At 48.7% G+C, this 20,873-nt stretch overlaps 1 protein-coding gene across 2 annotated transcripts in view; it reads right to left on the bottom strand.

Annotated features, from left to right (window-relative positions):
* Positions 1 to 20,873, bottom strand: part of FRAS1 (Fraser extracellular matrix complex subunit 1) — a 362,104-nt gene that overhangs the window by 86,515 nt on the left and 254,716 nt on the right. For both annotated transcript variants that reach the window (XM_090036905.1, XM_090036906.1), the window contains 2 exons: positions 10,710 to 10,824; positions 9,966 to 10,103 (listed from right to left, as the gene is read on the bottom strand). In XM_090036905.1, coding sequence (XP_089893031.1) covers positions 9,966 to 10,103; positions 10,710 to 10,824 — 253 coding nt within the window. The remainder of the gene's footprint in view (positions 1 to 9,965; positions 10,104 to 10,709; positions 10,825 to 20,873) is intronic.

Below are 20,873 nucleotides of genomic sequence, written 5' to 3'. Positions count from 1 at the left end.
ATCTATTTTGTTTTGAACAAAACTTGATTCCTTTTCCAGTCCTGTTATTGAAGTAGTTCATTACACCTACTTCAATGTAGGGTGCTGCAGCCAGCAGCTCCTGAAACCTAGCTCACATGCAGCGCAGCCTTGGAATAAGCATAGCTCACTGAGCCTTGGAAATCGAGCATGACGAAAAAATTAGGGGAAACATTTGGAAATGCAGCAGTTAATCTCTCTTGTGCCTCAGATTCATTTGTAGGTTGAGTATGATAGTACCACTCCCTTCTTTTAGGGATAATGCAAAGATTAACCAAAGGTTTGCAGCATGCTTTGTGATTTTTAAGACCCTGGAATTCAACATAGTTATTGGAGACATGTTCCAGTATTCTGGGTTACGAGGTACCCAATGCTACAAAAGAAATTACATAAAGTAGTATTTTTATGCCCTGGCAATTCCAGTGATTTACTAAAAATTGCTTTTGGGTTTCATTGCCTCAGCACAAGCAGCCCTACGAATCAGAGAATGGAAATGTCATCACCATCATATTTCACTCAGCAGGTCAGCTCCACCATGGGATAGATTGATGTTACATTAGTCCAGGGGTTTTCAACATGTGGTCTGCAGATCCCTGGCGGTTGGCAGGCTGTCTAAGGAGTCCACAAAATATGACCATGATCAATCAAAAGCATGTGAATACCTACACTTACAATTCAAAGGGATCTGCACCTCCATTTGAAATTTTTTAGGGGGCCACAAATGAAAAAATGCTTGAAACCACTGCTGTAGTCAAACTAGTTTGTACCATATGAAAGGGCAGAAAAGGGTTTACCTGCCTGTACTTATACTCCCTTATGTCATTCTGTGAGTTACTTGTTTGTTGTCTGCTATCTTTGTGGACTGAGGCACCAGTTTTCAGAATACCCTACAGGATGCCTAATCTATCACAAGTACACATAGGAGATGTTTCTTCTTTTTTAGTCCATTTATAGGATACTGCATTTATCCAATGCTCATTTATAACATATACTAGGTCATTACCCACTAGCTGGACCACAAAGCTAAGTTGACTGGTTTTGCATGAAACAGCCAGTGATCAAAGCCCTTTGATACCAAACCCTATAGGGGGGTCCTCAAAGGACCCATCTCTCAGAGAACATCACAATAATAAACTAAAACACTAGGGGCTGGGTTCAGTCAGACAGAAGTCTTCAAAGCAGGGACAATGGAGAACTGCTTTGACACAAAAGGTGCCTGTGGAGTGACTGCATGCCAGGGAAGTTTAGCCTCTTCCCAAATTTCCTCCTGTGGAAAGGGAAAGGAGAACCAGGCAAGCAGACCGCTCAACTGTCTCCCTGGGAAACAATGTATGCAGGGGTGAGCACATGAACTGAACCACAAATGGCTCATGCACTCAGTACAAGGGGCAAGGGAAAGAGCCTCCTTGCTCTCCCCCTCATAACCAGGGATCCTGGTTTTCTTAAACTCTATGATAAAAAATCCAAAATTATCTGATTCAAAACCCCAAAATCCGTATTCTTTCATGATTAAAATGAAACATCACTATATATATAGATAACAGTTGAACATGATGTTTTATTGATATATTTACAATTTTAAAGCAATTTGGAAGCCTACCACTGCCCCAATCATTATTTCTTGCTTTGGAGAAAGGAAAGAAGAAAAGGCTGCTTCCTACAAGATGTAAGGGGCAGGTGGGGAAGATGGGGACAGGGAAATGAGGATGACTAGCAGAGTAGCATAAATATGACCATCTAATCCCGCTGCAGCTGGGCCCCTATCAGGCTCTCCCTTCTAACACAGGACAAGCTGGTGGGATCCCTCCACCATCAAGCACATCCAGGGGCGCTCCGGCCTGGCCCAGTTCGACCCATGGAGAGACAGTTTAATCCTGGCAGCTGCTCCACAATCCTGTGGTCTTGGTGCCACAGCCCCATGCAACCAGGGAACCCACCACTGCACCACTTGGACCCCCAGCCTGGCCGCTGTGGGGACAAGGGGCGGGCTACCCTGACGCCTTCCAGTTCCCAATGGCACATGTGATGGCCAGCTATGTCCAGTCCCGCTCAGTGCCTAACAGCATGGGGGCATTATGCTGTCCCCAAACAAGGCTATGCCCTTTGCCACACCATCCCCTGCTGAGCCTCAGGCTGCTCCAAACAACTGCCTGCAGGAGGCAGCTGCATGCATCCCCCAGGCAGGCACCTTCCCCTGATGGCACCCAAAATCAGCTGAGGCCCGGCAGGTCCTGCTCGACTGGGCTGGGCCAAGCTGGGGAGGGGGCTGAATCCCTGTCCCCATCTCTGTTCTCATCCCCTGATCCACATTCCAAACTGGTTCTGAAGCAGCTGAGTGTTGGCTTCCTCAGTCAATCCTGGTTTTTCCTGGAGCAAATCTTTCCTCTCTGGTTTCAGATCAGAGCAGGCCTCAGACACATGAGCCCTCATGGCCCTTGGCACCGGGCCTTCGAGATCGCTTCCTGCCACCCCCGTGTGGGCAGCCCACCACAGTCATCCCCTGCTTTGTGGGACTCAGGTTCATTGGTCTAGAGCATCTTGCCAGACTCACGCTGGCTCCTCTGACTTGGGCAGAGCTGGGTTTAAGGAGGATGAGAATTGTGGGGATTGGGGGGTGTTGAATTAATAGGTCTTTATCTTACTGCACTGTCTTCACACCCTTATTTATGTTGGCAACTTTCCCATGTTGACAAGTCCGAAAAGTTTCTAATGTGATTTGACTGCATGGGGGCAACTTTTGTGTGCATGTGGAGAAGACACCTCCTCCTCTGGACAGGGCTCTGAAGAAAGGAAAGGTTTTGTACCTTTTTTGTAAGAAGCTCATTACAGGCTGAAACTCTGCCAGCCTGCAGATAGCTGTTTGCAAAAGGGAAAACCTGTGGTTTCCTGCTTCAAAAGGAAAAGTCCACGTTTTCTCCTTTAAAGGGGAAAATCTGTAGGCCTGTGTGAAGAGGCTAGTATTCACCTTGGATTTACATTTGGCTGATTTGGGGGACAGTGATTCGATTTGGTAATTTGAATCACTGTCCCAAATTGATTCGGCTAAATCTTATTCAAAGATTTGGCTGCCACTGAATCAGCCGAATCTCCTAATTAAACAGGCCCCATTCCCTGCCTGCTCTCCCAGCCCCAGCATCTTGGCTCTTTAAAAAAAAGAAAAAGCCCTGCACTCACCAGCTGCTGCTAGGCAGGGGGGCAATCCCTGCTGCCACAAGCCCCCAGAAGCCCTGACAGCTGCTGCAGCAGCCAATGAGAGCAGGGCATTATTTTTTAAGAGCTGGGGTGGGTGGGGCAGCCATGAGGGGCTGGAACAGCGGGCAGGGGTTGGGAGGTGCTCAGGGGAGCTGAGGGAGCAGGCAGGGGATGGGGTCTGGCGAGGGTCCCCCCATGGTCCCCTCCCCCGTCCTCCAGACCCCATCCTCGCCCTCTACTTACTGGCAGGGAGTCTGGGTCCACCTCCCTGCGGTGACAAGCGGGGATTGCCTGAATCTCTGAAGCTCTCAGGATATTTTCTGAATCTATTTGGAAATCTTCAAATCAATTCAGACCTTTTTACTGGTTTTCTGATTTGATTCAGATTCGGAGATTTGACCACCGAATTGGGCCGAATGTTCTCCGAATTGAATCAGCACCCGAAGCTTTGCACAGCCCTAAAAATCTACATTTTTCCACAGGAAGTGGAAAACCCAGTTCCCTGCTCATAACACTTAAAATCTAATATGCACACCAGGCAAAATCTAACTTCATCAAACTATATCAAATTTTGAAGTGTCACACGTGTTGCCTTCTTTTGACCCCATACAGGCACAGAACACCTCAACCAAGGGCAAAGATCAATAGGGATACAGCCACTACCCCATGCTCCTGATTCATGTGGGCACCAATGACACGGCTCGGAGCACCCCCAGCCAGGTCATGAGGCGCTACAGGGAGTTGGGAGCGGGGCTTAGGGGTCTGGGAGCTCAGGTGGTGTTTTCGTCGATCCTCCCAGTCTCGGGCTATGGGCTGAGGAGGGAGAGGAGGATCCATGCAGTGAACCAAAGACTGCGGCGCTGGTGTTATCGGGAAGGCTTTGGCTTCCATGACCACAGCCCGCTCTTTGGAGAGAGACGCAGCGAGCTGCTGGGAAGAGATGGCCTCCACCTCTCTCCCCTGGGGAGGAGGCTCTTCTCAGCCAGGCTGGCTGACCTGCTCCACTGGGCTTTAAACTAAGCCCGCTGGGGGATGGGGGGACTACTGCCCCTGCTGGCCCGCTGAACGGCCCTTGCAAAGCCAGCGGACCAAGGCACTTAAAGGGGCACTTAAGGGAGCCCACCCCTGCCCCAGCCCTGGTACAATCTGTGGGCAAGGCAAGAGCCCCCAAGGGCACACTTGCCTGCCTGTACACTAATGCCAGGAGCCTGGGCAACAAGCAGGACGAGCTCGTTCTCCTGCTCAGTGCAAAGAAATATGATGTCATTGGGATAACGGAGACCTGGTGGGACTCCACCCATGACTGGACCACGGGGATAGAGGGCTATAACCTGTACAGGAGGGATCGTGTTGAAAAAAGGGGCGGGGGTGTAGCTCTCTATGTGAAGGAAAGCTACATGTCCCTGCAAGCTGATGTTGGCAACCGGCATGGACAGCTAGAGACCCTCTGGGTAAAAATTCATGGGGAATTCGGCACAGGGGACACAACGGTGGGAGTCTACTACAGACCTCCCACTCAAAGTCCTGAGCTTGACCAGGAGTTCGCCCAGGAACTGACTGAGGCCGCTTGCTCCAGGACCTTGGTTGTCATGGGTGACTTCAATTACCCGGACATCTCGTGGGAAGATCACTCAGCTAAATCTGAGCGGGCGCAAAGCTTTCTCTCGTGCGTGGATGACCTCTACCTGACTCAAGAAGTCTATGGGCCAACGAGAGGCAAAGCGCTGCTTGACCTGGTACTGGCTACGGGGGATGACCTAATCGGCGACCTAGTGATTGATGGGAAGTTGGGTGACAGCGACCACGAGCTGATCACCTTCACCATCCGCCGTAAAGCTGGCAAGTCAGTCAGCAACACAGAAGTCCTTGACTTCAGAAAAGCCGACTTTGACAAGCTCAAGAGGCTAGTCAGTCAGGCCCTCAGGGACCATGACCCCAGGGAGTTGGGAGTTCAAGAAGAGTGGTTGCTTCTCAAGGAAGCGATCCTCAGTGCACAAGCTAAATCTATTCCAACACGGAGGAAAGGCAGCAAGAAGGCACAGCAGCCCCCCTGGCTCTCCAGGGACCTAGCGGACCTACTGTGGCTAAAAAGGAAAGCCTACAAAGGATGGAGGATGGGATTCACCTCCAAGGAGGATTACTCCGCGCTGGTCCGGTCCTGCAGGGAGCAAACCAGGAAAGCCAAGGCTGCAACTGAACTCCAACTAGCTTTAGGCATCAAGGACAACAAAAAGTCCTTTTTCAGATATGTGGGGAGCCAGAGGAAAAGCAAGGGCAATGTTGGACCCCTGCTAAACCAGATGGGGCAACTGACAACTGACGCCCAGGAAAAAGCCAACCTATTAAATAGGTACTTTGCGTCAGTCTTTCATCAGTCACACGGGATGCCCATGCCTGCTATGGGACAGGGAAATCTGGGTGAGGGGGATCCCCTACCCTCCATCAATGCTGACCTCGTGAAGGAACACCTTGAGAAGCTGGATACCTTCAAGTCAGCTGGCCCTGACAATCTGCACCCCAGGGTACTCAAGGAGCTGGCGAGCGTCATAGCCCAGCCCCTGGCACAGATCTTTGAAAACTCCTGGCGCGCTGGTGTAGTGCCTGAAGACTGGAAGAAGGCCAATGTGGTGCCGATCTTCAAGAAAGGGAGGAGAGTGGATCCGGCTAACTACAGGCCCATTAGCCTGACTTCTATCCTGGGGAAGATCTTAGAAAAGTTTATTAAGGAGGCCATCCTTGAGGGACTGGCCCAGGCTAACATTCTAAGGGACAGCCAGCATGGGTTTGTTGCGGATAGGTCTTGTTTGACCAATCTCATTTCCTTCTATGACCAGGTGACCTATCACCTGGACAAGGGAGAAGAGATTGATGTCATATATCTTGACTTCAAAAAAGCTTTTGATCTGGTATCCCATGATCACCTCTTGGCCAAACTGGCCGGTTGTGGCTTTGGCTCCACCACGATCCGCTGGCTGGGAAATTGGCTTCGTGGTCGGACCCAGAGGGTTGTGATTGATGGCAGTCACTCATCATGGTGCCTTGTGACCAGTGGGGTCCCTCAAGGCTCTGTCCTGGGACCCATACTGTTCAACATCTTCATTAACGATGTGGACATTGGAGTTAGGAGTGGACTGGCCAAGTTCGCCGATGACACCAAACTTTGGGGCAAAACATCCATGCCAGAAGATAGGCGGGTGATCCAGGCTGACCTGGACAAGCTCAGCAAATGGGCAGACGAGAACCTCATGGTGTTTAACACCGAAAAATGCAAGGTTCTCCACCTTGGGAGGAAAAACCTGCAGCATCCTTATAGGTTCGGCAGTGCTACGTTGGTTACCACTACAGAAGAAAAAGACTTGGGGGTCATCATTGACCACAAGATGAACATGAGCCTCCAATGCGATGCTGCGGCTAGTAAAGCGACCAAAATGCTGGTGTGCATCCATAGATGCTTCTCGAGCAAATCCCGGGACGTCATTCTCCCCTTGTACTCAGCCTTAGTGAGGCCGCAGCTGGAGTACTGCGTCCAGTTTTGGGCTCCACAATTCAAAAAGGATGTGGAGAAGCTTGAGAGAGTCCAGAGGAGAGCCACGCGCATGATCAGAGGTCAGGAAAACAGATCTTACGATGACAGGCTGAGAGCCAGGGGACTCTTTAGCCTGGAAAAGCGCAGGCTCAGGGGTGATCTGATGGCCACCTATAAGTTTATCAGGGGTGACCACCAGGATCTGGGGGAACGTCTGTTCACCAGAGCGCCCCAAGGGATGACGAGGTCGAACGGTCACAAACTCCTGCAAGACCGTTTCAGGCTGGACATAAGGAAAAATTTCTTTACTCTCCGAGCCCCCAAGGTCTGGAACAGTCTGCCAGCGGAGGTGGTTCAAGCGCCTACATTGAACACCTTCAAGAGTAAATTGGATGCTTATCTTGCTGGGATCCTATGACCCCAGATGACTTTCTGCCCTTTGGGCAGGGGGTTGGACTCAATGATCTCCCGAGGTCCCTTCCAGCCCTAATGTCTATGAAATCTATGTCTTGAGGAAAAAGGAATCCTCTTTCACAAATCTGAGTTGGTGCCACACTCATCAGGGTCACTAACTTTTGTTTTCTTTAGTTCCATTTAGATTAAAGCACAGTTTTCAAACATTGGCCAAGCACTGAGGTGCTGCCTTCACCTAAGCAAAGGAAATTCTCTCTCTCTTTTGCTTTACTTCCACAAAGCAACAGGTTCTTTGTGTTTAATTACTGGTTTATAAAACAATCAACTCTCACCCAACCAGACTGGCTAAAGAAGCTTTGAGGGGTACGTTCTTCCTCATCCCACAGGCACAACTTCTGCTGATGCCAGGTAGAGAACATGGTCCTCCACTCATTTTCAAATCCACATAATACACTATGAGGAATAATATTTAATGTAGCATGTGTCTCAGTTAAAAGAACATAGTTGTGTATCAGATTCTACAGGGTTAAGCATGTAACATGCACTCACACCTCACATCTTAGGAACAGGATGGGAAGAGACCTCCTGGGTCAGTAGGGCCCTGGGCACATGTTACATTTAAGATGTGATTAACCTGTTAATTGTACCTTAAAGTGTAACCCAGCCACATGTTCAAGTCAATTTGTAGTGTTATAATACAGCAAAGCAGCCACAAAGTTATTTTACATAGAATGTGTAACATCTTTGTGTGCATTATACCACACCTTAAGTTGAACATGATGAACAAGCAGGTGTGGGATTGACCCATGCCAGATGCTGATGCTCAGCTGAATGCTGGGACCTAACATGGGGCAGCCCCTGGGTCTGGGGCACAGCCTATCCATTCACGCTGGAAGGAGAACTAGTTTCAGACCCTGTCCCTCCCCCACCAATCCTTAGAGGCAGGGGGAAAGAGGAGGTGCCATGAACCCAAGATCAAGGAGCATCTCTCTGATCTTGGGGTCACTGTGCACAAGATCTTCACACACAGTTTTTACAGGTCCTAGCAGACTGATACCTCAGGACCAGAGAACCCCTCCCTGAGCCCAGGGTCTCCATGCACAAGGCATGTCAAAAAGCTGCACATGCAGCCTAGCTACACAAGTGGTTTTCAAAGGTTCCCAAGTGCTGGGACCTTTAAATTGTGCCTTCTGCCATGTACAGTATATGTAGATGTCACTGTTGCAGTCAGGGATTAGATCACATTGTGCTTTAAATGAACATCTGTCAGTGGTTTAAGTCCAGTGTCCTACTATGTATAGATAACCACATCATATAATCCCCATGACATGCAAGCTACATCATAGACCTAGGACATTTTTTGCATTCATTCTACTTCCATTGGAAGGCCCTTACCAAAGAAAATACCTTTGAGAGTTAGAAACCTTCTTTTAATTTCAGCCAGTCCATGCCCATTTGTTCTCGTCTAATTTGCCTAAGCACAAAGATGCAAGACAACATGGGGAAAAAAATCCCAAAGGGAGGAAGACAGCCACCAGATCTATTTCGTGGTTCATTTTGTCAATGCTGGCTTCATCAAAAGTTAAAAATCCCCATGATGCAATGAATTTTGCAATGTTGTCTTATAAAGGGAAATCTTTCATGAACATTGCAAAAAACAGAGGGTGAAAATGTGAAACCATGAAGTCATTGTCAATATTCTCATTGACTGCAGCATGGCTGGGATTTCACCTACAGTGCAGAAAAGGATGTGGCATAGGATCACAGGACAGGGAAAGGATCAGTAGTCCTCCATCATAGTTGAGGAATGGAATCACAGACAGTTATAACAGACATTTAGTCCAAAACGGTCCACAGGAACATCTATCGGGGCATTCTGCTGCGCAGCCACAAAACATCCTCACCATCCCATGGGTGGTACAAAAAAACTAGAGCCTCAAAAACCACAGTGTGCTACAGAAAGAAAACAAAAGAGACAAGGGCCCTGCCAGGTAAATTTGCTAGGTAAAATATGCTCAGGTGATGCTACAAGAAAGATGCTCCTCATGTGGGCTCCAGCAAGGTAAAGAGAGAGAGAGTGGGTGCATGCGCAACGTGGGAGCTGCTTGGCCAGCAGGGCTTGGTGGGGCAGGGTCTCTGCATTGGGAGTGAGGGGCACCAGCAAGGGGTGGGGGGCAGGGTACTGGTGTTTGGGAGTGAGGGCCACTGGCAGGGCTGGGGTCAGTGGGTCCAAAGTGAGAGGAAGAAGCAGGGCAGGGAGGGGCTTGTCAGTGAGGGGCAACAAATGGGCAGGGGCAGGGCACCAGCATGTCACCACCCCCATCATATTCCCCCTGCTCCCCCATGACACGTGTCCTCTTTTTTGGACCTGGAAATATAGTAACCCTAGGCAAAGTCCTTCCTGACCTCAAATCTGGTGATCAGTTTAACACAAAGCATATGAACCAGAATGACCAGCCAGGCACCTGAAACATTTCTTGGTACCATGAGGAAAAAAATACCTCACCACCAACTTCTCATCTCTATCTGATAGATCAGCAACATTTTGTACACCCTCAGCTTCACAGTTCAACATTTGCAATTCAAGCAGTTGACAGTAATAACTCAGATCCTAATTCTACTCCTCTGGAACCTGATGGCCAAAATTCAAATGAGAGCAGGGGACATCCTTAACGGTACAGTGGGAGTAGGCTGGGACCACAATGCATGGTAACTCCAGCTTTTTACAGCATAAAAAGCAAGCCCAGGTCTTTACTAATGGAGATAATATTTCTGTGTGCCTGGTGCAGAGCTAATAGGGAGACAAGCTTCTTACCAGAAAAAGAGAATGCAGTAATCTCTCTCATGTGCAGGGCGGCAGCGGGCGGGCGGTAAGCAATCTTGCCCTGGTTAATATCTGCCTGTGTGAAATACTTGATGGGGGAGAGAGGCCTGTCTCTGTGTTCCACCACACCTGCAGAGGCAGAGAGCTGAATGTTAACAAGAGAAATCAATTTTATTTTTAACATCAAAAGCTCAAGGCCATAACATTTCCCCTTTCCTCCTCTTGTACTGCTTTTTATTTCTTTCCTGCTCTGTCTCCTTTTACTGTATCGTTCCTCATGTTATCCAGAATGGGCCACCTGGCGATAGTCCATCTGGCTATAATTGCACCCAAGACAGATCTTCTGGACCAATAGAGGACATCAGAAATTAAACAGATTCCTAATTTAGTCAACTCCACACATGCTTATAGAGAGCTGGAAGGGGCAAAGCCATTGTGTGCAATGTGCAATATATTTCAGACAGGGATATTACAGCATATCAGCCAGGCTACTGCTCAATTCTTTGCAAACTTAAGAAAAGAGGCAGAGAAACAGACTATCTGAAAGGATGTGAAGGGGGATAGACAGCTGAAGATGGCAGATAGATCTACAGACAGATACTTGAGATAAAGTTACAGGGGTCAGAAGAAATGGCAATAAAAGCACAGCACTTCTAAGCCCAGCCCTACCTAAGACTTGGTAAAAAAAATATAAATAAATAAATAAATAAAAACTTGAACAATGACATCTCTTGCCTTGATTTGGTGGCACAGGTACAGTCACATTGAAGACAATTTTCTCACTTGGACTCCCCGGGTCTACAAAGGAGAGGTGATGTGGCTCAATCACTGTCACACGATCCTCCAATGCCTGAAGAGACATATTAGACAACTGGCAGAAAAGTCAAAGATGCTTGGAGAAATGTATCATATGAATTATAAGTGTTTTCCTACATAGGAACTGATTCTTCTAACACAAGAGTCTCCAAATACTTGATCTTTAAAATTTCTGATTTTTGAAGCTCATGTATTTAGTTTTCTGACAGTGATTTTCTTTGGCCAAGTCACATAACTGCTTAGGGCCTCCTGTCCAAAAGGAGTACTATTCACCTGAGTTTGAAGGGGTGCCCTGGGCATAGGCGACTAGTAGGGGAGGCATGGGGGGGAATGTGCCGTTCCCGCTGCCGCCACTGCCAGCATCTGCGAATGTTTGCCAGCTCCACCCTCGCTGCTGATGGCATCTGCAGATGCTCACCAGCTCTGCTCCTGCTACCAACGGTGTCTGCAGATGCTCACCAGCTCCGCCTCTGCCACCACCACCACTGGCTGCAGGTGCTCGCCAGCTCCGCCCCTGCCATTGAGACTGCCAGCAGTGCCTGAAAGAGCTCACCAGCTATGTCCCCACTGCCAACACCACCGGCAGCTTCTGCACCAGACTCAAGAGGCACCAGTAGCTCATGGCCTGGGAACCATAAGCAAGTGAATTTTCTCTCTGTAAAGGGCTTGTGCACCGCTTCTACCATGGAACATGCAGTATTAATGATCATCCTCATTAACAGGAGAGAGAAATGTGTATTTCACCACCGACAATAACTCTTTATTTCCTCAGAGAACTGGTAAGAATCAGACAGGGGCTAACCTGGGATCCATGCAGGAAGGAAGCTATCATGACCTTGTATCTGGGCATGCAGAAGTGACCAGCTGTTACTTTCCCTGCTGATGGCAGAGGCAGAACAAGCTTCTTACCCTCTCCCCACCCCAATATGCCAACCAGCACAACAGGCCTGACACAATTTGCTCCTGACATAGGACAACAGTAAATTACTAACCACCATGGGAGAAAAGGAGAATTGGGAAGGGAGCTCTAATCCAAAAATAGGTGTCTGAGTTCTGTGGAGTCCTGCAAGGGTGCACAAGATGCCCTCACACCACTGGGGGTAGAGGGCTTGTTTTTTCATTTAGCAGCTCAGAGTGGATATAGAGCAAAGCAATTCAATTTAAAATCCCAGAATGAAGATATTAGCCATTTACTACACTTTGTCTGGCCAGATATGCTCGGAATAACCCTGGTTTTAAAAGAAAATGAGAAATTTTCCAGAAATTTCCACAGAAATGTGGGGAAACAATAGTCTCCCCTTCTCTCTTCCTAACCCATGAATTCCTTTAGAATTATATCAGCTTTGTGGTTACAAGAACAGCATCTGTGCTGGGTCACACGATACCATAAAGAAGCCGATGTGAGGTATGACCACACTGAAGAACACACAAATGTAATTCACAGCCACATATGGGTCTTAATTTGGTAGAATTAAATGCCACAAGAGATCATCAAGTTAGATATTCTGGCTGGATCTTAAAGTGTCCAGATCATTTCATAACCACTAACAAAGCATGTAGCACTATAAACTAAGTTTATGATATGGCCAATTAAATTATCTGATGTGAGCACGAGACAATCATCTGTTGATGTGCAGTAAATTCAGGCACAAATTCCAGCCAGACTTTGGATGGAAACACATCTATACATTCACCTGTGTTGGATGCAGATTTGCACCCAACAGGAGCGGTCAAGTCCAGGAATGCTCCTGCCCTGCCCCTCTGCAGCAGCCCTGTGGAGCTCCAGGCTCTGGCTGCAGCAGCGCTGGTGCCAGCCCCAGGCTGGCAGGAGGTGTTCTTCTGGGAGCCACTGACTAGTGCACTAGGGACACTCCTCGCCCAACCCCCAATAGCAGCAGCCAGGGCACTGTGTTCACAACACACTTGCTGATTACCTCCTCCTCCAGCCCCCATTGGAGTCTGCCTAAGCAACTGCCCACGGATGCCAGGCCTACAGTGCTACCCCAAGAATACGCATTCTACAGACACTTTACAAAAAACATCAAACTACACAACAGCTGACAACCCACTCCCTCCCAACAGACTCCCTCCCTTCCTCCCCAACAATAGACTCCTTCCTTCCAACAACACACCCATCCCTAACCCCAACCTGCACCACCAATAAAGCACCTGCTTCCCAGGCAACTAAGTACACTGTCTGTTTTGTGAACTGATAGGGGGAACAGTTGGGTGAAGGTACCTACAGTGTGGATCCAAGGGAGAGGCACCCAGCAAGCACTCCAGACTCTGGAAACATCACTGCAGGTGTGGATGCTGTGGTGAGCCCAGTGCGGGGTGGGGGAGTGGGGGCTGGCCTGGGGGCAAGGGAAGGAGCTGTCCAACCCACTCAGCTCACTCCCCTTCCTCCTCCTCCATGGGGCCAGGGCCACCAGTGCCCATGTGCAGAACTGGCCAACCTGTGGCCAGCTCCCACTCAGGGACCACATGACAGCCAGACAAGCAGCAGGTAGCAGCCCAGGTCAGAAAGCAGGCCACTGGTGGACCAGGGTCAGGAGTCTGGCACTGGGCCATGGGCCACTGCCAGGCAGGGCCAGGACCCAGAGCTGCATATCAGGCAACATGAAGGTGACTGCCAGGGCCAGGACAGTGTTTAGGACATAGTCGTTCTCCTCTACCAACTCCACTGCCTGGACCACCATGGTGCCCTGCTGTTCCTGGGCCTCTACCACCCTCTCAAGGAGGTCAGGTACCACTCCACAAGGGTGTGGTCCACCCAATACTTTTCCAGGTCCTGATGGTGCAAGACCCAAGAGTCCACAAGGCACTCCTCCACTGCAGTGACCAGCCACTCCAGGAGCGCAGTGTGCTCCTGGGTCCAGTGCTGGTGGAGGCAGCACGTGCAGAGGGTGCCAGCTGATGGTGGCAGCAACCTTGCAGCAGCATCTCTACTGGCTATTGGTGGTTTTCCCCTATGTGCAGCTGCTGGTCCTGCAGAGCAAGGACAGAGAGGCTCTTTGTGAGAGTTTGCAATATTTCAGAGATAACATGCAGATAATATGCAAGGGTCTGTATGCTGCCAGCCCTCAGTTCAGGGGCTGTGCGTAAACATGTGCCCAGGGTAAGTTGGCTGGGTGAGCTCTTCCACAGGTGGCCACCAGCTGAGCCTTCCCAGGCTGCTTGCCACTTGCTGCAAGTAACTTGCCTTCCCCATACCCTACTCAGGCTGGGCCAGGGCCAGCTTCTCCCTTTCTCCTCCCTACAGGCCAGGCAGTTTGCTCCTGTGCTGCCAAGCCCATGGCACCTGGGTCCTAGGGGTGAGAGGCTCCCGCCTGGCTGGGATGCAGAGCTGGTGATGCCCCGCTCTCCCCTCCACAGTGGCCCTCCCTAGAGAGGTGTATGGGGCCAGGGCCCCTGCCACACATGGTTTATGCCCCAACTGTCACCGAGGCACATTGCAACAAATTATTTGAGTGCGCTGAGGGATGTCCTACCCACTACGGCCAGCTGCTGCTGATCACATGGTGCCCCAGGCACAGCTGAGAACCTGGCACAGGGCCCTGAGCTTCAATGGCACCCCAAGCAAACTTACACTTCCTTGCAATGTGTACCACCCAGAGGGGTATCTCTGCCTACGCTAGGAGTGCCTGACCCCCACAGCCATGAAATTCATTGCTGCCGTCGACGAATTTCTCCACATGTGACGGCCCCTCGCTGCCTAGTTGGGAGCCTCTGGGGCACTCAATTAAGTCCTAAATTGCCTCCTGCTTCCCTCCATGTTGTGGAGGCATATTCCAGTGGATGGGGGGAGCTTGGCCAGGTAGGGCAGAGAGGGGAAGGCCCCCAAACCCCTCCCATGTGGGGTCCCTGACTCCAGGGTTGCAAACCTAGGGGCAGGTGGGTGAGCTGGCATGGGCAAAGGTGGCCGTGCTGCCCCCTCCTCCCCCTCCGGCTCTCCTTGTGCAGGGCTTACCAGGTGGGCATGACAGGCATTCCCAGTGGTCAGACCCCATGCCATGGGTGCTTGTGGGACTGACTGTGTCTGTTTTGGGGCATGGGCAGGCCTGGCTGCTAAGCTACTGTGTTACCAGTTATCAATCAATCATGATTCACTCAGGGACCAGCTCAATATACAGGACCTAGCTAATGTAGCCAGTTAATTGCTATCAATTAGCACCTACAAAACAAGACTAAGGAGAGGAAAGACTCAATACAGACAATCAACTGCCCCAAAACAGACACAGTCAGTCCCACAAGCACTCATGGCACAAGTTTTGTCCGTCAGCAGCTAGGGGTGCAGGGCTCCAGAACCCCCCTGCACTGATCTCCTCAACAGCTGGCAGGCTTCGTGGCCGCAGCTGGGGCCACCATCCCTGCAGCTGTCACCCCGCTGTGCCTTAACACACACAGGGTCACCCATGTCACAAGTTTTGCTTGTCCGCAGCTTGAGGTACAGTTCCCCCCAAACTCCTGCACTCATCTTCTTGAAACTTGGCAGGCTTTGTGGCCTTAGCAAGAGCTACCACCCCTGCAGGTTTGATCCTCCTGTGTTGTAACACACAGCCGTGACATGAGTTTGGCTTTCAAGAATTTGGGGGTACAGTACCCTCCAAACCCCTGCACTGATCTTCTTGAAACTTTGCAAGTTTCATGCTCCCAGCAGAGGCTACCATTCTGGCAAGTTTCATCCAAATCGGACAAAAAACAACAAAGTTATAGATATTACATTGATTCCCCATTATACCCTATGGCCGGATCTTTGAGGCGGAAACCCAGACTGGAGCTCCAGATCGAATCACGGCCATCTGAAGCAGCCGGATCTGCAGCCAGATCTGAAGCCGGATCAGATAGCTGCTGACTCACACAGGCCTAATGTTTGTGTCAGAAGGCCCTCAGCAGAATGTCGAATCTGATCCCCTGCCTGGGCAGGAAAGAGCGGTGCGGTCAGATGACCCCAGCCAGGTGCATATGTAGCCTCTTCTTAAAGACCCCCAAAGTAAGACAGCACCACCTCCCTTGGAAGACCATTCCAGATTTTGGCAGCCCAGGCTGCCAGGTGAGGCCAAGGGCAGGAAGCACACTGGGACCTGGTGCTGGAGCCTTGACGGGCCCTCCCCCACTGAGTCTTTGTGGTTGCTGAGCTGTGGCACAGGATCCAGCAGCCTGCCCATGCTAGAATAGATGTGGCAGGCCTCACCAGGGTCCATCTGGCCTAGGATCTGGTCTAGCTGCTGCAGGAAGGGCATGGACCTACAGGCAATTCCGGACCACTGTTTGTGGTCCCTGATTTGGACCCATTGCACCCACAGGGCCCAGATCATTAGGTGGCACTGCTGGCTAGAGCACTGGTGGCCGTGCTCCTGCATGCACTCTGCCAGGGCTGTGTATATATGCCCTGTGTATATATTTGCCCTGGTCGCCTGGCCAAACAGCTGCTAGACCTCCATGTTGCCCCGGATTGTGATAAGGTCTGCAGTCTCCTGCTCAGTCCAGTTTGGCCCCCAGGCTGCTGTCTCCATCCCTGGGGAAGCTGACATGGCACCTGCTGCCAGGGTCCTCAGGAGATCAGGCCAGGGCTCTGGGTATCAGCATCAGCTGGCATGTGCCTGCTGGCATGGGACATGGTGTCCAAGAGGCAGATTCTGCCTACGTGGAGTCCTGGGGGGCACAGCCAGGGTCTGCAGCACTGCAGTGCCCAACACATGCCTGCATCAATGGGCCCCAGAGCCCACAGGGCAGGCAGCTGCTGGCACAGGCTCTGGGGGGCAGAGCCAGGCTCTGAAGGGCTGCAGTGCCCAGCACATGCCCACACTAGTGCAGCACAGTGCTCAGGGGGCAGACAGCAGCTGTCAGAGGGCCTGGGGGTCAGGCCAGGGGTCTGGAGGCCAGCTTGGGACAGCCAATGAGACACCCCTGCCACGTGGCTCTGCACCAAGTAGAGCCCAATGTCAGCATCTATACATGTGCTGCTGCACATTAGTTAATGTGCCTCTTTTCTAGCACCCGTATGTACTAGTACTAACAAACAGCACATTAGACAAATCTAATGTGCAATAATTGCCATGCATGTGTAGATTGTGGAGCTTTACTGTGCATTAGTTTAGCCTAATGCGCAGTAAAGCATCTCCTGTAGATGCACCTAGAAAGACCTCCTCCTGAGAAGAGACTGTAAAGATCAGCGGTAAAAGGCCAGTCCCCTTGAAGTCTACAGTACAGTAAAGTTTAATTTGACTTCAGCAGAACAGAATTCCACTCAAAAACTGTTTCATTTAGATAAAAAAATGAATATGATGGAAATATATCAGATAATGAATGCAATAAGGAATGAGGGCTCATATGCATCCTCTCTCATGAACAAAGGACAAAGATATGGTAGGTAAAATTAAAACAAATAATATATAAAAACAAGTTTAGCTACCTCTGTAATTAGCCTGTAATTGGAAGAAATGGATTATAAGAATATCCACAGTAATATTAGTAAGAATATATTACACACACACACACACGCACATGCACAACTATATTCTAGATGGGAATGGTAACCATCTGTCTATGAAGGCTACAGAACACTTCACATTTGTCTCATTTGCTTAAACCTTAGTCCAACTGGGTTAAAATTTTCCATGCTGGTTTTCTTCTTCAGGTTGATGACATATTTTTGAAAATTTGAGCCAAAACAATTCAGACACTCATATGAACAAAGCTATGGGACAAGATAAGGTTTTCAGCCCATTGTTAAAAGTTTTCATGACCACGCTCAGTAGAGACTTGCTAGAACTTGACAGCTAAAGATCTCCTTGAGCAAGTTATGGCTCCCAGACCACACAAGTACCATTTCCATAGAGCAGCTGAGTCTTGTGCTTCTGCACCAGGATACAGCCTTTGCTCCACAACAGCCCTGTCCCATCCAGTACAAGGGCTGGACCTACTCAAGAGTAGCATAGCAAAGGAGGCTGGTATTCACACTTGTTGCAGGTGCTGGAAGGTGTGGACTGACTTAAGAAAGGAATTGCAGAAAGAGAAAAGACAATCTTGGAGGTAAGGCACTGACTGAGGCCCTAAAGACATGGATTCTATGTACATATATACAGGACCTAAGTTTCATGCCTCAGGCCATAACCTAGCCACTAACAGATAAGCTTAAGAAAAGACTTCCTCTGCTGAGAGAGGTTATTCAGTAACTGTCCTCTAAAAGACAAAATCACTTCTTTGGAGACAGGGTGCTAGATTAGATAGGCCACTGGTACAATCATGTGTGGAGTACTACACAAACCGCTAGAGCCATTACGTGTTCTGATAATAAATAACTCTCTATAGTATCCTGCCTGCATCAGTGAATCCTGGAAGAAGGATTCTAGACAACAACCTTGTAGTCTGAATCAGGAGATAAGACTGCTGTTCCTGGTCTGTATGGGCACATTAGGATCTTATCACACATTATACTTAGGACATAGTGTTAACTGCACTTAAGGTGCAAACATCTACACATTCAAGCAGTAAAACACGTTCTAAGTGTCCTCGTATCATACCAAGTAAGAGCTTTGACGGGAGCAACAGCTCTAAATCACACGAAGTATAACATATTCAGTTATTGTCTGACTGCTTCACCAAGATAATACAAGCAATATGAGGTTCAAGGGCTGGGACCACAATCTGCTGTTGTCCACCCCTGGGACTGCCCTGGAATCTTGAATTGGCTGAGACAGACCATCAACTGATTCCCAGGCCGAGCCCTGGGACTGCAGCAATCTTGAATGGGCTCCAGTCCCAGGGCACCAGCAGGGTTCAGTAGCAGGGGCAGTACCTTCTCTCAGGCTCAGCTCCCCATTCCTCCCTTCTGCCCACTGTCAGCACCAGAGACCCAGTTGGCCAAAGCTCCATATAATGCATGTGGGCTGGAAGATCATAATAAGCATTAACTTTATGACTACTCAGAACATGTTACAACTTTTAATGTGGCAAGGAAATGCTTACTACAATTTAAATAAAATATGTACTAAGACCCTTATTTATACCTTTTGTGCCTTAGTTTCCTATTTTTATAATAAGATTTAGCTACTTTTGTAAAACTGTTTGAAACCGCTGATGAAATGTGCCCTAATCATTACATTATGTAGTAAGTCTTCTTGTTTCTAGTGTATTTTCCATATCCAGATAGTGCAATGAATGTCTACACCCAGTGGTCAGGGTGGGCGTATTTTTGTTCCCTGCACTAAAATGCTGATGAAATCAATCAATATTTATGAGCCCCTGAACAACACCTCTGGCATCAGTGCATCCACACACGTGTGTCTGAATGGAAATTCAGTTCAGGCCCACAGAACAAAGAGTATCCAGCTGACTCATTCCTAGATGTGTTGGTTATGCACATCTAAAAGGAGCCAAAAAGCAGTTAAAACTCATTTCTGACATTGAAGCTGGCAGACATGGCACTGACTGCAGAAAAATAAATGTGCCTGAAAACAATAAAGTGTCATTTTTTCATAACTGCTTGGTAGACTCAAGGCATGCCTTAATACTCTCAAAATTCTCTTCTGTCCCCCTATTCCTTCTCAGCTTACATTTAGTTACTGTCACCTGCATGAGAAGGTACAGGTTTACATCACCAATCAGATCATTCTTGGGAGCATGTAACCTGATGCATGACTGAAAAAGGAAACATAACCCAGATTCTTTTCTTCTTGCAAAGAAGTTTTGCAAGCCAGCTAAGTATATATTTATAGCTAAAGCAGAGAGCTACAAGGTGCTCCAGCTATTTGCCACAACTTTTATTTCAAAGGGTAATGCTTCTCCAAGTAGCTGCCTAGAATTGAGGCTATTCTCCAGCTGGGCAAAGAAGCTGTGTCCTTTGAAGCAAAAGCCACAGCAAATAGCTGAGCTGAATGCCTTTACTTCAATAATCCACCTTGAACTACACAGGTTGTGAACCATTCAAATGTGGATGACCGAGGTTCTAGTGTCTTCACCCACATCAAGGTTTCAAAGAACCTTCTTTCACCTTTCTTAGGAAGGATACTCAAAGTGGACTCTTGCTCTAGAAAGACTTAGCACTGAGTTCTTTTTTCAGCAAAGAAGTCCATCTAGTTCTAAAGGAACGTAGGCATTTGAAAATGGATTAGCAATCAGATCGACATAAGATGTGCCTTCTTTTTTTGTGATGAAGAGATTTAACATTATGGTCCTCTTTGTAGTTGTCTCCAAGGCATATTTGTCTCTCAAAGAGGCAGCACTTGCTGGTTGTGATGAACCCTCTCAGTAAAGCATAATATTTTATGACACTATTGAATTTTGTGGTGCGTAATTAGCTATAACATGCAGCATTGGATGAAGTAGTCTGACAACTCTCCCATGAATTTTGTTTAAAAAAAAATCTAAGCAAAAAGATACATGACCATATATTTCTCCAGCTAACAGCCTGAGCAAGTTTTATTATTGCCTGCAGAAGTCTGCCAATATTTTAAACCCTGACAAGAAACCTGTGCCATGATGAATTTAGTAATCCCAGTATCACTGCTCCCTCTGTCCCTTCACCCAGTTCCTGGCCATTATACTCAAGGTTACACCCTGGCTCCATCTTTTTCTACCGCCAGGGCTTGGAATGATTTCTTTGACCCAATGCAGCACCTTACCTCCCTCGGATCCTTCCTAGAAACACAATGCTTCTGGGAGGTCCATTTCTGCTGACTTTCCTCCATACAATATCATTACCCATCCCAGGATCATGTCTTTGCTTCCCCAAAATGAACCAGCAAGAAAAAGTATTCCCTACCCCACCCTGTTTTAGGAGAACTAAAAGGAATGTCCAGTAGTTAAGGCACTAGCTTGGTTCTGGAAAGACCTAGGTGCAGTTTCCTGTTTCACTACTGATATCCTGCATGCAACTGTCCAGTCACAGATCTTTGGAGGTAGTTAGGCACCAAAGTATGCAGTGAGATTTTTCAAAAGCCCCTAGTGGCTAGCTTTGACACATTCAGTTGTAATGGGGTATAAGTGCCTCATCATTTCTGAAAATCCCACCAAGCACCTTTCCCCGTTTGAGGCACCTGAACACATGTAAGAATCTAACCCTTTGCCAGTGACTGCAGA

This window comes from Crocodylus siamensis, chromosome 2 (genome assembly GCF_052110815.1).
Source record: "Crocodylus siamensis isolate JL-2025a chromosome 2, ASM5211081v1, whole genome shotgun sequence".
Lineage (NCBI taxonomy): Eukaryota > Metazoa > Chordata > Crocodylia > Crocodylidae > Crocodylus > Crocodylus siamensis.
This window is presented reverse-complemented; position numbering and strand designations above follow the sequence as displayed.